The sequence below is a fragment of the Calonectris borealis genome, chromosome 13 (assembly GCF_964195595.1).
Source record: "Calonectris borealis chromosome 13, bCalBor7.hap1.2, whole genome shotgun sequence".
Taxonomy (NCBI): domain Eukaryota; kingdom Metazoa; phylum Chordata; class Aves; order Procellariiformes; family Procellariidae; genus Calonectris; species Calonectris borealis.
In genome coordinates this window covers 15,702,402-15,718,269 of record NC_134324.1, presented here as the reverse complement: position 1 = coordinate 15,718,269, position 15,868 = coordinate 15,702,402, and the positions used below count along the sequence as shown (strand labels likewise).

Here is a 15,868-nt window from a genome sequence, read left to right as displayed (position 1 = left end):
CAACAGAGGTTAATTTCACGTTCACCTATAACTACACTGGAAAAAACGACACTAAGAAATCCCATCTTAAAATAAAATTAAAGCCTGCTTCAATTCTTCGTCTGGCCCATTTCTTCTACTAACAGCACAAACGCATTTGTACATGTTATTAGATTGACGTTATAGCATCCTGGACAAATCAAATTAATTCAAATATCTGCAGGTACGAAACGTTGTAGCTGAGAAATGAGCACATAAAGTATATGCAATTTTCCCCTGGCAGTTTATTATGGTATGAAGAAAAAAACATTCTGTGCTTGAAGCTGACGTTATATTACAAATGTATTGCGAAGTATGACGTGACTATTAAAATATGATTACACAAAGTATGAACATTTTAAGAAGTTTACAGTACAGTGAATCTTTTATAAACAGACTCTTAAATATACATAGGACAATAGTAGCTGACAGAAAAACATCAAAAATTAACTATTAATGTTTATAGACTTTTCCCCTGAAAAAAGTCTCACATTAAAACAGAAATTATGAAAAGCCTTAAAACCAGGAACAAATCACCTGTACACTACAAATATACATGGCCGAGGTGCGCAAACCAGAGCTACCTTTTCGCTGAAGGGTGCAGTCGCCGGGGAGGCTCGGCAGCGCCTGCCCCGCGCCGCTGCGGCGCAGCCCTCGCCGGGCAGCGCCTGCCTGCGGGGCCCGGCCACGCGCGCCTGCCAGCAGCTGCAACGTCACAAGCACACGCTCGCTGCAGGACAACGGACGACGCGTTGGCAGTGGCGAACCGACCTACCGGAGTGTGGCAGGTTGAGAACGTGCCCGGGATCTTGCAAATGGATCTCTGCGGGCAGATCCCGGAATGCACTGGGAGCCCGGATGGGACCTACATACCAGAATCGGGCTGCAAGACTGAGCTACCAGGGAGTCAGCAGCTCCTTTTACGGATTTTATTTTTTTTAATGCAACTTTTCAATCTTTCCTCTTGATATGGGAGAACAGATGCCACATCTGATTTCTGCTTAGTCTGGTTGCAATGACACCCCTAGTTCATGTGTTAAGTTATGTCAAAAACATAAGTATTTTATGCTGTAATACACAGTATTACTGAAACTAACAATATTGTTTGCATATTTATAACAAGGTATAATGAAATCCCTATAATAAAACCAAAAGTTATGCTATAGATTTATTTACAAACAGTCCAGCAAAGAAGTATAAATACTTCTACATTTAAGGTTTAGGAAAACATAATTTACAAAATATTCAAATATATACAGTCGTCTGAAAAACTGCCAATATTAAACTTTGATGCAGGCAAAGAATTGGCTGAGTCTGTTCATTCGGTATGGAAAGAGGCGGCGGCTTTCACGGGTTGTCTGTTATGTTCAAAAGCCATACGTATGTTATTTACAACGAGACTGCTTCTCTCCCAGCTAAACATGTCCGGAACTTTGAGCGTGCTGTCCCAAAATGTCGTCTATCATTGTCAGATTATTCAACCACTCTTCGTCGTTGCTGCTGCTGTTCTTCATGAGGGAGTCGAGGAAGTCAGTGTCACTGCAGTTTGCGGGCACGATCGAACCGCCGTGCTGGGACACGAAGTCGTACTGCGGCAGCTCGGCAGCGGCGCTCATCCTGCCGAAGGCATCGGGCGGCTGGCCTGTGGAAGGGTAGCTGGGCGGGCCGAGGCCCGAGGCAGGATTGAGCTGGTTAAAACTGGACACTCCTTGTGGCATTGATTTCATAACATTCATAGCTGGCAACGGTCCTCTGGTTAAACTGTGTCTCAAGTTCTGATTACTCATTGAGCCCAGGCCCTGGCCAGACTGCCCCATGCTCAGTTTTTGCATCTGTCTGACCTGGACGCCGGGAGCGATCTGGTTAGGCGGCACTACAGCCTGCTGGGAGAACTGCTGGCCCGCTGCGCTTGGTCTCACGTTCTGTTTGGAGAAGAGGGTGTTACCGGAGAACTGCTGCATGCCGGCTTCCATTTGGCTTTGATTTGGCATTCTTGGCACAGCGGTCGGCGTCCACATCTGGGCAGATGAGTTGGGGTAGACGTTAGGGATTCTTGGCATGCTCGGCTGCCTCAAGTGTTGCTGAGTTGCGGAGTGATTTGCTAAGGAACCGGAACTGAAGCCTGCCATCGGCATTCCCGGCCGCACAGCAGAGTGGCTATGTACTGTTTGGCACCCCGAGTTCATGCCCAGCGAGTTCTGGCTCGGCCGCAGCGGGATGTTAAAGTCAGAATTAGGTGGAAAAATCCCCTGCTGCTTGCCAGGGTTGTGTGGAATCATCACCATCGTCCCGCTGCTCTGGCTGGCGGTGGCTGGGGCCATGCCAGAGCCCAAGGTGCTCTGGAGCATGGCTGGGTTAGACGGCAGCATGCGGTGGTTGGGCGGCGGAGCTGGCATCACCTGGCTGCAGTCAGCGGGAATGGGCTGCTGCACGGCTGCGTACAAAGAGACACGTTAGCCGCACCTTCACCCTGGAAACATGGCAGAGCCTTAAAAGGCTGCTGCTCCACCTTTCTCTTTCACTACACGGGCCTCTCCTCTGTGTTCTTTGTAACAGAGTTATCACTGGGGCAATGAGGAAACGGGCGAATCTCATGATATGGGAGAAAATGTCAAATGCTTTTATTTCAGGGCAGAGAATCATTAAGCGCCCTGTATTTAATCAGACCCCAGGCCCTGGCTCCTCGAGGCTTTTCATAGCATGCAGTTTCCCTCCTTACCTTGAAACTGATTTATCTGCTGAGCCGCAAACAAACTCCTCTGCTCAGATGTTACTCCCAGCATGTTCTGTCTCTGCTTTTCCTGGAAAACAAGGGGCCTAATAGTCAAGCTGCAGTCTCTTGACAAACAAGAATAGCAGCAGACACTTGAAGCATAGCCACCGTCATCATTAACAACCTCTCCCGTAACCACACACACACCTCTGACGAGACTCAGCCCAGACAGTTCATTTCAGACCGGATCCTAATTGCTCCCATGCCCTTCTTGCAAAGCTGTCCTGACAACAGCCCAGCGTTAGGAAGCGCAGCCTTCGGCAGACGCTGTGCGGGCGGCCCAAGGCCCAAGGGGAGCTGGATGAACATGGGGACCCTCGTGTTCACCAGCTTGCGAGTGAGGTGCAGCACAGCCGGAGGCTGCGGGAATCCTGGCGTCTCCCCAGCGCCTCTCGTGCTGACTATTTGGACGTGTTCTCTGAAGGACCAGATCCGGGGACACAACGTGCCCAAAAGTCTATTAGTGAGCAGAACCTGTGGTAGCATTGCGGGGACACATTGACAAACAGGAGACTGCTGGTGGCCATTACCCTGTCTGAAGGATGGCTCTGCTCGTGCGTACCATCACCTTTGGTGCTGGTTGCCACCTCTAACCAGAACACAGCAGTGACCCACAGGAAGCCAGGGATCCTCAGCAGGTGCTCCCTGAGCAAGGCATTGCTGGCTTCCTCCAAGTGACCTGATTTCCATCTCCCACCATTTAACCCCAGAACCAGCCACCACACTCGCATCCCTGCCATCGACAGCAGCTGTGACCTGGGGAACTCTCCGTGGATGGTGGAAGCTGAGGCCTGGCTAATTCCTGCTGTATTAGAGCAGCACAGATAAGCTTGAAGCCAACTGATGACAAGGAGCCAGAGTTGGTTTTGAAAGGGAGTTTGATCAATGAGCAGGACAGTACTCGGCTGAGGGTTTTACTGAGCGACTTCTCGTCTCATTTCCCATCCAAAGAAATGAGCCTCCTTGACCCAAATCCAGCAGCACACTCAGAAAGTCAGAGGCACATGTTCAATGCTGCCTCACCCAACTCGTCTGTGGGATTCCCCCATCCCTGCTCCTTCACACAGCATCTTACAAACCTTGTACAGGGACTTAAGAGAGAGACCAGCAAAGTCCAGGACAAACCGGAGTCTAACATCTGCTCTGGTAAACCCCCAGGGAACCAGAGAGAAAGGCAAGCATGGAGAACATCTCTCCTGGGGCTGACTCACTCTCCAAGCCTCCCTTCTCTGCATCTTCCCTCCCAACTCTGTGGCTGACCAAGGATGACGGCAATGGTACGGAGGTGACTGAATCCTTCCCTCGCATACGAGTGGGCAGATCTGCACTTGGACTTGCTGAGCAGCACTTGGCCCTGGCCTCTCCTGGGCACGACATCCTGGACTCACCACAGCCCCAGTCTGACTCAACCCAGCAATTCCAGGGTCACTCCTTAGTGTTTGCTGACTGGTGGTTTCCCCATTCCAGTCAGTCCTGTCCTTCCCAGTGAGGTGGACAGCGCAGGAACCCACGGAGGCACTCGGCATCGTACCTGCATCAGCTGTCGTTTCATTATTTGCTGCTTCAGTAAATGGTTCCTCATCGTGTACCCGTTCACCGTGGCTGGTGCCGGCACAGAGCCTCCGCTTGGGATGGAGCCCGGCTCCTGAAGTCTGGCAACAATTCCAGCATTTTGATCCTGCCAAGAAAGATGAAAAAAGAAAATTAATCTCATCAGGGAGATAACAGCAGAAGCCCTTATCCTCTCTGCTGATGCCCTCTCTCCGGTCTTTGGCGGTCCCAAGGCCAAAACACCTTCTGGATTCACAGGGACCCGCACGTCACGGTGAGGACAGCGAGGGGCAGGGGACGGCTCTGATTTCTGAGGATCAGCACAAGAAGTGAGAGAAGCAAAAGGTTAATCAAAATTCTTTGTGACTAGCCCAAGGCTACGGGACTGATTCACTACCATTACCGGAGTCACATGGCTGCCTGGCTGGCAGAAGGGATGTGAGTAAAGCGTCACATTTCCCACCAGTTCCCCAACTGTTACACTGAAAGACATAAGGAAAGAAAAGTTGCATCAGGGTAGGATTTGGCAACTGCAGATAAAGGAGAAGCCTACAGTAAAAGAAAACAGCAAACTAAAGGCAGAAGAGGGGAAAAGGTGCCATCAGACCAGGGACCTGGAAAGATGGGGAAGACGTGGGCCTGGGATTGAAGTGGTCCTTGTGGGTTCCATGATGGACAAACGAGGAGAGCTAATTGTGAAAGGAGAGCAGAACATGCAAAAACCCAGGGTCGGGTCACGGCCGGGCACAAATCAGTAACGCGGTAGGCCTGACTCCTGGCTGGTGCAAACTGGCCTCGCTGTAAGTCCTCAGTGAAAGACCTGAGTTGGCTTTCACCAGCTGAGGACTTGCCTCCAAAGAAAGAGCATTGTGGGGAGAAGAGAAAAAAAAAATCACAAGAACACGATGGAGACACAAACCAAAAGAGAAAAAGAATTTTAAAAATACTGACGTCTAAACATCTTAGGAGCTGGCAGGTAGTCAGGGAAATACAAGAGAAAAACGAGGGAAGAAGTCAAGGCCGCACTGAGGACAAACTTCTGTAAGTGCTGTACCCAGGAAGAGCAGTACCAGTGTATTCCCCTTTCTCCATTTTCACATCCAGCTTCTACATTATTTATGATGTTTTGTTTTTATTGGCAGGGAGAAGTATGTATATTATATCCAGCATCCTTAGCTGGGCCATGCTTCCTTTGTTTTCAGAATGGAAGCCCACATCCTTTGTTTGAGAATCAATGTTATCAGGAGATAAGCAAGAAGAAAATGGTTGTTGCCTTTTGACATCTGACAATTAGAAGCATGCTCAGATGGAGAAAACAGGATACGAGCCATGTTTCAGAGTGGCCAGAAGAAAGCCTTGGAAGGCATTTGTCACCAGGCAAGCTTCTCGGGCCTGGGGCGCCTTCCCACAGCAGCTTCACCATGAGGAATCACCCAACTCCTTCCAAGATATTCTTTGTAAGAGCGATTACCAAGAAGGTCACTGAAATTCCTCATTTTTATGGTGCCTCCTTTTGTTGTAGCACTTCGGTCTATTATGCAAAAGCACAATTGATGAAATGTAAATGCCTGCTAGATAATTTACCAAAAGACACAAACCTGCAGCTCATCACTGCTCTCATTATCATTCCTATTCATGGGCAGTCTCATAAGACTAGACTTTATTACTGGTGCTTTGCTTACAATTCTGCTGGACATCTCTCCTCCTCCCCCTTCCCTCCTACCCATTTTACCCACAGAAAAAGAGGGAGGGGAGGAAAAAAGTAAATATGATTTACTACAGATGTAAATATGAAAGTTCATGTAAAGCTAGCACTCTGCTTTCATGTCAGACAGGATTCTGCAGCCATAGTTAAGCTTTGAATAATGCAGATTGCCTCTAGGGGAATATTTGAAAGTGCAGGGATTCAGTTTGTGTACTCTGCACATGAAAGGCACTGAAATGTTCATACCACCAAAATCCCTGCCATCTATCCAATTTCCTCCAAACTTGCCTTCTTGCGTGCAGAGGGTCTGTGCTTACTGAAGCAAATGAGTTTAGCGCAAGGACAATCATTCTGATGTCTCGCTCAGGGCTATTGCATTAACAAGTCGTAACATTAAAGTCTCTTTTCCTAATCATGTCCACCTCATTCTAATTTCTCCTAAGCATCATCAAGAAAATAATGTTGATTTTTCCATATTATTAATGGTAAAGAAGTGTAAATCACATTACTAATTGCGGCTCTTGTGCTGTGGCAGTACAACAGCTTAATTATATGGGACTTTCTGCAGGCACCCTATAGCAATAATGACAATCAGCGAAGTTCATTTGCAAATACACAGAATGGGTTGCTGAGTTTTTCAGAGCAAAGTTGTATAACACTTAATTAGCCAGTAAAGAAACAATCTATAGATAAAAATTTTGCTTTTGGGGAAATTAGGACAAAATAGCGTAGATGGGAAGACAAGGAATGAATTCAAAATCTTGCGTTCTACAGTTCACATCTAGGTTAAGCCAAAAAAAAAAAAAAAAAGAAAAAAAGAAAAGAAAAAGGAAAAAGTTCTCTCTTTTCACCACTAGTGGGAACTACTGTATTCCCTTACAATAAAAAATAACCACTTAAACGTCATGACTAAGAATAGCTCTGGTGTAGTCTAAAGGACACTGCTATCTGTACCAAAGGTTAATGAACTTTAAACATTTTTCCTTTTCATCGCTTCCCAAGAAAAATCACTTTCCTTCCCATAGTAAGGCCAAGCCAAACAAGCCATAATCTTAACTCCTCTATGGTTTGGATTATCCCATTTTAAAATCCAGGAAGACAGCAAAGAGAGGAGGATTCTAGTGTCGAAGTCGGGAACGATGGGAGTGGGTGTTCACACCCAAAGGGTCGTGCGGCTGAGCCAGCTGTAACTGGAGGATACAGATGGCTACTGGGGATTCTTATTCTTCAACTTCAAAAAAATGTGTTTGCGTGTAGGTATCGGGGTTTTTGCCATTCTCCCCTCCAAAAACTCATATTAAAACATCAAATTGGCAGAATCCCTAACCAAACGGCACGCCACGACCTGGACTTGGAGGGCATGTGTCTGACAGTGTGTTTCTGTTGCTAGGCGAACGGTGGCCCCGCAGGTCCGGAGCTCCTGCAGCACTCCCCCGGCTCTCCAAGGTGGCAATTTCTGTTCAAAAAGGCACTGGGGCTAGCTTCGTGGTTTGACTGAGTATCTCATGCACTAGTTTCGAGAGCAAGGAGGAAAGAATGAGGTTCCAGGTTTGCAGGAACGCGTACTGTTTGTGTCCGTATTCAGCCACTGACTGTAATTGCAAAAGCCGCCGCACAGCCCAGTGAAACCAGTCCCTCCCAGCCGCCCAGCCGGCGCACAATGGCGGGCTGCTCAGGCTGGGCAAACGCATCTGCAGATTACGGCGAACAACTGTACCGAGCGTGGGTCTGGTCCAACAAAACATTCGGGCACACACAACGCAAAGTGTGCGAAGAGTCCCACTGAGACCTACCACATATATTTATGAATCTACATCCTCTAAAAATCCACTGGCGAGCCTGACCTGCCCAGCCCCATCATCTGATTACGTACGAGATGCACAACTGCAGTAAATAAGCGTGGAGATGAATTGTTCTGTGTGAACGTGGTTGATAAACTCCAGTCCTCAGCACTTAGTTACATATCCAGTAATCACTTTGTGGCTTCACTTAAGCGAGAATGAAGAAATTTATGGCCCCTAATTCCTCTGAATCCTCATTAACAAACAGTCCAAAAAGAATTTAAAAGCAAGACTTTCTGAGGATCTGAGCTAGAGCTTTAATCGCTCTTTGGCAAATATGTAAAAATCCCTCTAATCTTTAATAAAAAGCATTCATTGTTTTTTAGGACTATGTGAAAACACTAAACTCATTTATCATTATTAAACTTTCCCATCTGCTCTTACGGTGTAACTCCAAAGAATATAACAAAGAAACGTACATGTTAAATTGTATTGACTTAAGCCCAGAGCTATTGGAGATGTACAATTTATTTCAGTGAGGGCATGAAGGGGACTGCAGGCTGCTAGACAGAGTCATTTGTCCAATGCTGAAAAGACAGTTATCTGCACCAAAATGGCTCTTGGAAAGGCACATTTGCTTTATAAGAAATAAGCTGCCAGGTGAGACCATTCAGCATTATGTTACAGACCCAGACAATAAAACTAAGCCATGAATTTCAATAGTTAACAGATGGACTAATTAGAGACTGAATTCTTTGTGGTTCTAACAGATAACCAGGTCACAGCAAGGTTACTGAGAGAGAGAGACTGAGAGCTTTGCAAATTTTCGGTAGGTATTTGCGGAGTCGGGGAAGAGCCGCACTTCCTAACTGAAAGCGTTAGCAGCAGTGGAAGAACGGAAACGTGTCTAATTAAAAATGCATATAGTACCTGCATTTTCAAAGTTTCTTCCATTTCAAAAGGCACTGCTGATTTGAGAAATATTCCCTCCACTTTCAGGGCATCCAGCTGAAGCCAGCAATTACAGAGCTCAAAACAGAAGGGTTGTTGCACCCCAGCATAAAAGGAAAAGACCGAAGGAAATGGGTCGCTCGGCGTGGATGTTTGCTGTAGATGCGAGAAAGGGACAAACTGCTTTTCCCACCAGGTTTTTTTTGTAACCAAAGATAACTTAGCTTGAAGTATTTACCGAGACATCGGACAGTAAAAAAAAAAAAAAAAACAACAAAAAAACAAAGAGGAAAAACATGGCTACAGGGCTTGGCAGCAGCCTGGGCTACTGCTCCGCTCCGAGGCCCTGGGGCTCGGCCGGGGACTCACGGTGGGTCCGTATTCCCAGCAGGTACAGCCGTTCTCTAGGGGTGGGGAAGTTTCATTAGCCGAGTTCTGTTCTGTATTTTAAGAACATCTGTTACGTATGGGGAGTTCTGTACTCGGCTGAGGAAATGCAAATACTAGTTTCAAACTAGTGCCGCTGCGTTTCCCTGTGCTCCCGCCTGCCTGCCGGTGCTCGTCCCCCGCGCTGCATCTCCTCGGTGGGGCTTTCAGGCCTGAAGTCCAGGACTAAGACTCCTAGGCACGACGACTCTACAAATACTACAAACTAAGCAATTAAAACACTAATAGTATTAAAGTTGCCTCACCCACAGAATTTCGTGGTTGTAAGAGTTTCATGTTTAGATCTACAGAGAAGCCACACACATTCTCCTGGTGTCTAGTAACCTTGTGCGGCCCCATAGAAAACCTTGATGCCACCTTTACAAAGGAGGATCATTGCCTCCACGGCTGTTCATCCAAGTAGATACTAAGATGGTGAATCTGTTTGGCCAATGCACAGAAACAAAGCAAACAAAATCCAGGGTCATGGTTTGGCAGAATGACCGTGTCAGCCCACTCAAGAGCGTGATGTCTATGAGATGCCATGATCATTTGCTTCTCGCAGAAGTCAGGGGTTACGTATGCTTCTCGCCTCTGCCTCTTGCCTTTAACAAAACTCTCCATTTGCGCTTTGGAAGTTTTCTGTCTTTTTTCTCTCCTCTATTCTGCTCACAATTCAGAGATGCTCTTCAAGATAAAACAGCCTTTCAGTTCAGAAATGCTCCAAAGCTTTTTGTTTGTTTGCGTGTTTGTTTTAACACAATGTATGAACATTGATAAAACAAACTGCGCAGCTCAGTGGATCTTTTTTTTACCCATCTTTCACCCATTTACTTGATATACAAGCATGTGAAATACTACCAGACTCAAGTTTCCAAGCTTATCTTGGGGGCTGTCAGTCAGGAAGAGGCTTTGTTTGAAGACTGTAAGTGATCCATGGGTATACGGTTTTGTTTTAAAAAAAAAAGTTCTTTTAAGTTTTTCTTTCTTTTCATACGGCACAAGCACGCACAGCTTCCTTGAAAGGTAGTCCTCCTTCTTCGCTAGGAGCAATGACAAGATCACCAACCTGGCTAGCAATTGTATCAGGATCTCCTCCCGTCAAGCAAAGCAGATGAAACACTAATTTCCCTATAGCTGCTCTTATACTGCATGCTGTTCAAAACAAAACAAAATCCCATCAAAGCACCCAAAGTGCTTTTAGAAATGCACCCAGAATTTTAATAAGATAGAAACTGAGTCCACTTCCTCTCTTAAAAAAATTAATCGAATTAGTTAAAGCTTTTGTGCAAAGACTCTACCAATATTTTCAGAGCTGGTTTCATCCATCAAAACACGTCGTTGAAGAGCAGCAGCAATCAGAGCAAAAGACAGAAAATCCAGAGTGAATTATTGCAACAGTGATTTTTCTCTTAGACGAAAATGCATCCCTTAGCAGGGAAATCCAGCTGTGATGCTGTTACCAGCACCATGTTGTTAGAAAGAACATGGGAAACGGCTTTGGGAGCAGCCAAGAGCCTGAGGCACAGCACGGGTGGGAGAGTTGGTGTATCACAGACACACACAGCCTCCCAGGGACTGCGGTGCTTGTAAGGAGGCACGACCAAGACCCCAGCAACAGCAGCTCCCTGCAAATGGATCCTTTGGCCCAGATGAGCTCCCAGGCCATGGGTGAAGGCAGCCCGGAGAAGCGCTTTGCTCCACCACCCCGAGTGAAAGGCAAACCTTTCAGGAGGGCTAGAGACCCACGGGGGCTGTGCCAGAGCCCTGATGGCCATGGGACCCAGGTACCTGCAGTGGTAACAGACTTCTCCTCCACCTGAGAGCAACGCTCTACGCCTGGACTCATCCCCACCAGCCTTTGTACCACCATACTTTAACATAAACTGTATTTGTTATTGGTTTTATGTGTATACACCCGAAGATGCAGAGACGGGTGTTTTGTACCTGTCTATATAACATATAGTCAAGATCCAAAATTGAATTCTCTGCAAAGAACAAAATATTTATATTTGGCTTGTACAGCTATCATGATTCTCCAACCCTTGACACCACGCTCTCGTTCCCATGGAGGGCAGCTTGCCTATAAATTCAATGAGATAATCTAAAACTGTATTTATCTCACCCAATTTCAGCTGGTAGTCCTTCTGCCTGTCTCTACAAGGTTGCGGTAGCTGTGATGACAAACTACAACATCTCGTACCTATAAAGTGGTTTGACTCAAGTAATCCTTGTGTTATGTCAAGGCATGCTCTCAGAGGTGTCGATGAGATTCAAAAGGAGCCGGGTTAGCTCAACACCCGGCACAAGCTGCTACAGAGAAATGCAATGACTGGCTGGGAATTTATGTACTAGGGAGAGCAGAAAAGATCTGATCAAAAAGCAGTGAAGATTTCACTCTAACAAAGTGAAAGTCAGGAAATCTTGAGCTAATGGGAGAGATCAGTTCTCCACCTGCCCATTTCTGAAAAGCTCTGCAAACTGCAGTGAGGTGGTCTGGATCGCAAAGGTTTGCGAATCCCTTGATTTCTCTGAGTTAATGTTTCCATTAATTTCTTTTTCCTTTTCACGCAAAGGTTCAACCTGCAGAGGCAGATGCCCAAGTCTTGTTAACTTTCAATAGCAGTTGGCTGCCTAACCGCTTCCGAGAAGCCCTTTGCATGAAAACCTGCCCACATGCAAAACCCAGCAGTACATACTCCTGGTTTCTCATGTAAGTGCACAAACAGAGCACGCTCTGGCATAAAGTATCACATCACTTTTTCAGTATCTCACAAGCTGACTCCTTCCTAACAGATGAAACTATTCAAACACCTAAAATGGTTGTATCAGATTGTCTACCCAATCAGGTGCCAAAAATCACCACCATGACCTACCAAACAAAATGCAATGATAAATAATATGCTAAACTAATGGACACAAAGTAGGCTGTGACTAGGTAGTCCTCATGATCGAATTTTTAAAACCAAGATATCGACATGTTAAAAAAGAAAAATGTATTAAGGTGACCTTGAGTATGGGGAACAAGGAGTGATTCCATTATTTTTTTAAATGGAAATTATTATTAAAACACCCGAAGCTGAACTGCTGTAACCAAGTCAACTCAATCTCCTTTTAAAAATTCCTTTTTTCCCCTTCCATTCAGATTGTATTTACAAACTGTAGATGTCTCATTTTTTTCTTGTGTCATTTCATTATTACAGAGTTGAGATCACTAGCCATCTGCAGCTTCATTTCATCAAGCTCTGATTTGTCCTTGGAGCAAGGTCATCCGGGACAAGAACATAAAATGCTGCTTTCCTCAACTGACAGTTCTTTATGCCTTCCTGTAAATATTCCCCACTAATTTTAAATAATTTTACCACTTCATACTCCCCCTCACACACACTGAAAAGGCTGATATACACGCATATTAATAAGGATCTTGTCATTTAACCACTGCATGACATATTAGAAGCAATTAATGGTGTTTATTTGCTGATAACATAGGCATTTCGAACTCCAGCTCAAGAATTCTTGGTAGCTTCATGTGACTTGTAGGATATTAGCTATGGGTCAGAAGTTGGGACCCCCCGTTCAGCATTAGCATACGCTTGGAGCGACTCTGTTTTCCATCAAGCAGAAAAAAAATGCAGTCAATGCACAAAAATTACCAGCTGCTATATACCCTGTGGTGGGTGAGTGATAATAAAACATCACTAGGTGTATGTGGGTTCATTCATCGAAATCAATAGACCGGTAAGGAAAGATTTTCAGATGCATCACACAGCGTTCCAAGCTAAAAACAAAGAAAACGGAACGTGGAATTTCTACTCGGATCAGATTTGACTGGCCATAAATTCTGGAGCATCTTCTGCGAAGCAGAGACTGCTGTTCTGGATTATGGCAAGACCAAACCAAACCAAACCAAACCAAACCAAAAAAAGCAGGGTAAATTAATTTGAGAGTCTTCATTAGCACAATCATAAAGCAACAGGGAATAACTGAGTGGTTGAGAATAACCAGCTCTGGGGGTCAGTCTCCTCCCCGGTCTCTGGCTGCAGTTGCTGGCAACAGCGAACTGAAGGTCCCGGCTCTAATCTCCAACTCAAGGTGCGTATCTTTTGGCACCTGGAAAATTCACTACTGATGTAGTGGATTCTGAGATATGCTCTGCTGTACGCAGCCATCTGGCTCACAAATAACGGTGTGAGAGTTTTTACCTGCATGCCTTTAACAGCTCCAACAGTCCTAAACATAAAGACGAGCACACCATAGAGGTCTGTTTGCAAACACACCTGCATGTACGCCGTGCAGATAGGCACACGAGCCTCCGATGAGTTTACTTGCACGAGCAAGTGTCCCTTTGGACACACAGCGGAGGGTTAGCTCATGAGACTGTGAGCATGCAATTTGTCAGAAGGAGACGTAGAAAATGGCATCATTAAAGGTGAACTCCCAAGCCACCTCGAAAGGAGATGATCTTGAACGGTGAGTTTGTTTTGTACTGAGTCAGAGGATAAAAGCCGGTTGTATGGACTCGGGCTCATATGCCCAGGTCCAGGTTCAACATCATACGTAGTTTCTTCAGGTGACTATGGACAAGTCGCTTCGTTTCTCCCTCTGTCTCAGTTTCCCCCCCAGAAGGAATTAAATTTACTCCCTGAATAGGAGATGAAGGTCAGATCCCGGGGCAGCGTGGAGGTTTTGTCTCCAGCCTCCTGAAACGTTGCCTCTACCATGCCCTCGGGTTATGACCCCAAAGACCTGCAGCAGAACCGCGCTCCATGCTGCTCGCCGGCCAGAGGTGGAAGGGCTTTTTCTGCTTCACTCTGCATACGAGATTTTGTCGTGTCCTCCTCTTTGCATCTCTCCTCCGGGTCCGGCCACAGCTGGTTGCATCTCAGAACAGCACTAAACTACACCAACTCGTAATGGTCCCCTAGGGCCTCTAACCTGGCTGCATAGACCAGTGGAGCGCAGCGTGTCCCGGCCACACGCCCCATGATCCCATGACTCACCCCTTACGTGCCAGCAAAAGAAGCAGCTGCAACAACTACGGACATCGCCGCACCTGGAGAATCCCTCGGTGCCCAGCTGGGAGCTGGGTAAAAAGGGCTGCGTGCCAGAAGTCAGCCCTACGTTTTTGAAAAAAAGAAGAGGTAGTTACGGGTGAGAATCCTAGGATTTTCCTGCAAGTCCTGCCTGATACCTTATTGTGAGAGCTTTCACTGCGGTGAGAAGAGTCCTGCTTCACTCCACATCCTCTCCTGCATCCCTGGCTTCCGCCTCCCTCCATCCCCATTATATATCCTTCCCTTTCATTTACACGGCAGGAGATACTTTTCATTCAAAATTTATCCACGATGAAAAAACCATCCAAGTGCCTCCAAATACCATCTTCTCAAGTCAGCCAACGTTTCCCTGAAATTCTGTGGGATTTTGGTGCCTCTGTCACTTAAGATAGTAGGATTCTAGGAAACGTGTGCCTTTGAACATTTGGCCAGCCACGCTTTTGCCGTAAGGGAAGAGGGAAGCGTATAAAAGAAGGAAGGAGGCTGGAGCTAGTCCATGTTCCCCGCGAGGCAGAGATGTTGCAGAGCACTTCTGTTTCTTCTGCGGAGACACCGCATGTCAACAGTTAACTTCCCTTTGTTCCCATCCAAATGATTAAGGTTAGAAGCTTGCCCGGTGACATCACCAGAGTTTAAACATGCTGGATATGGTCCAGGGAGCCAAAGTTATTGCTGACCCCATGGTTACTGATCCGCTCCGCAAGTAGCTGATGTCTGCTCTCACTTTATGAATTATTTAATGGGTTAAAGATTGGTCAGATCTTCTTTATGCAATGTACAGCTATACAGTGGGCAGGAGGACATAAACATGCATTAACAAGGTTAAAGTCATATACTGTAACTACACTGTCTGTTTGCAGCTTGCAGCTTTATTGACTTAATCATGCCGGCACCGCAGCCAACAAATCATTAAATCCATTCCATTCTTTTGCTGGTTACCAACCACAAAAACAGAGGCAGGCAAACACGGCGCAAATCTCGGAGGGGGTGGGGAGCGGCGGCGGGGTGCGGGGCAGAGGGAGAACAGTGGGATCACTATGGAGCGCCGCGCTGGCCTGTCACTGCCAGCACAAAGACGCCAAATCTGTCTTTACGGACTAAGTGGTTTCATGGTTTAAAGTGACACACTCATTTGTTCCTGTTTTGCAATGATTATAGAAAAGAAGAAGGAGGGGGGAGGAATAAAAAGCAAACTGAGCTTCTTCATACCCTAACAGCGTGCACGCGTGTGTGCATCCTCGCAGAGCCACAGATCTCATCTGCAAACACAGCCCAGGGCCAGGGCAGAGGAGATCTGGGCACTCGCTGCACCCCAGGGGTCTCGGGCTCCGCACCGCGCTCCCTGCTAATCGGCAGTGAAATACAGGCGTAATTAAGAGTGCAGCGTAAAAGAAAAAAGACATGGAGCATTAAATCAGTCCTCCTATTGCCCTCCAGGAGCAACTCTGACCACCGCGAGCAATGGGAGAAGTCCCCGTTTTCAGACTGAAGAACTTCACTTTCAGACAAAGGCTTTAATTTTTGACCTGGCACTTACTGTAACTTTTCATATCCACATCCAGCCCCCCCCCCAGAAGCTCCCCGACTGTCAGCAGTGCGGAGAACGCAG

General features: G+C 46.5%; 1 protein-coding gene across 1 annotated transcript in view; it reads right to left on the bottom strand.

Moving 5' to 3' along the window:
- Positions 1 to 243: 243 nt before the first annotated feature.
- MAMLD1 (mastermind like domain containing 1) overlaps positions 244 to 15,868 on the bottom strand; it is an 84,827-nt gene continuing 69,202 nt past the window's right edge. The window contains exons 3-5 of the mRNA XM_075162273.1: positions 4,323 to 4,469; positions 2,738 to 2,819; positions 244 to 2,452 (exon numbers count right to left, since the gene is read on the bottom strand). Coding sequence (XP_075018374.1) covers positions 1,434 to 2,452; positions 2,738 to 2,819; positions 4,323 to 4,469 — 1,248 coding nt within the window. The 3' untranslated portion in view covers positions 244 to 1,433. The remainder of the gene's footprint in view (positions 2,453 to 2,737; positions 2,820 to 4,322; positions 4,470 to 15,868) is intronic.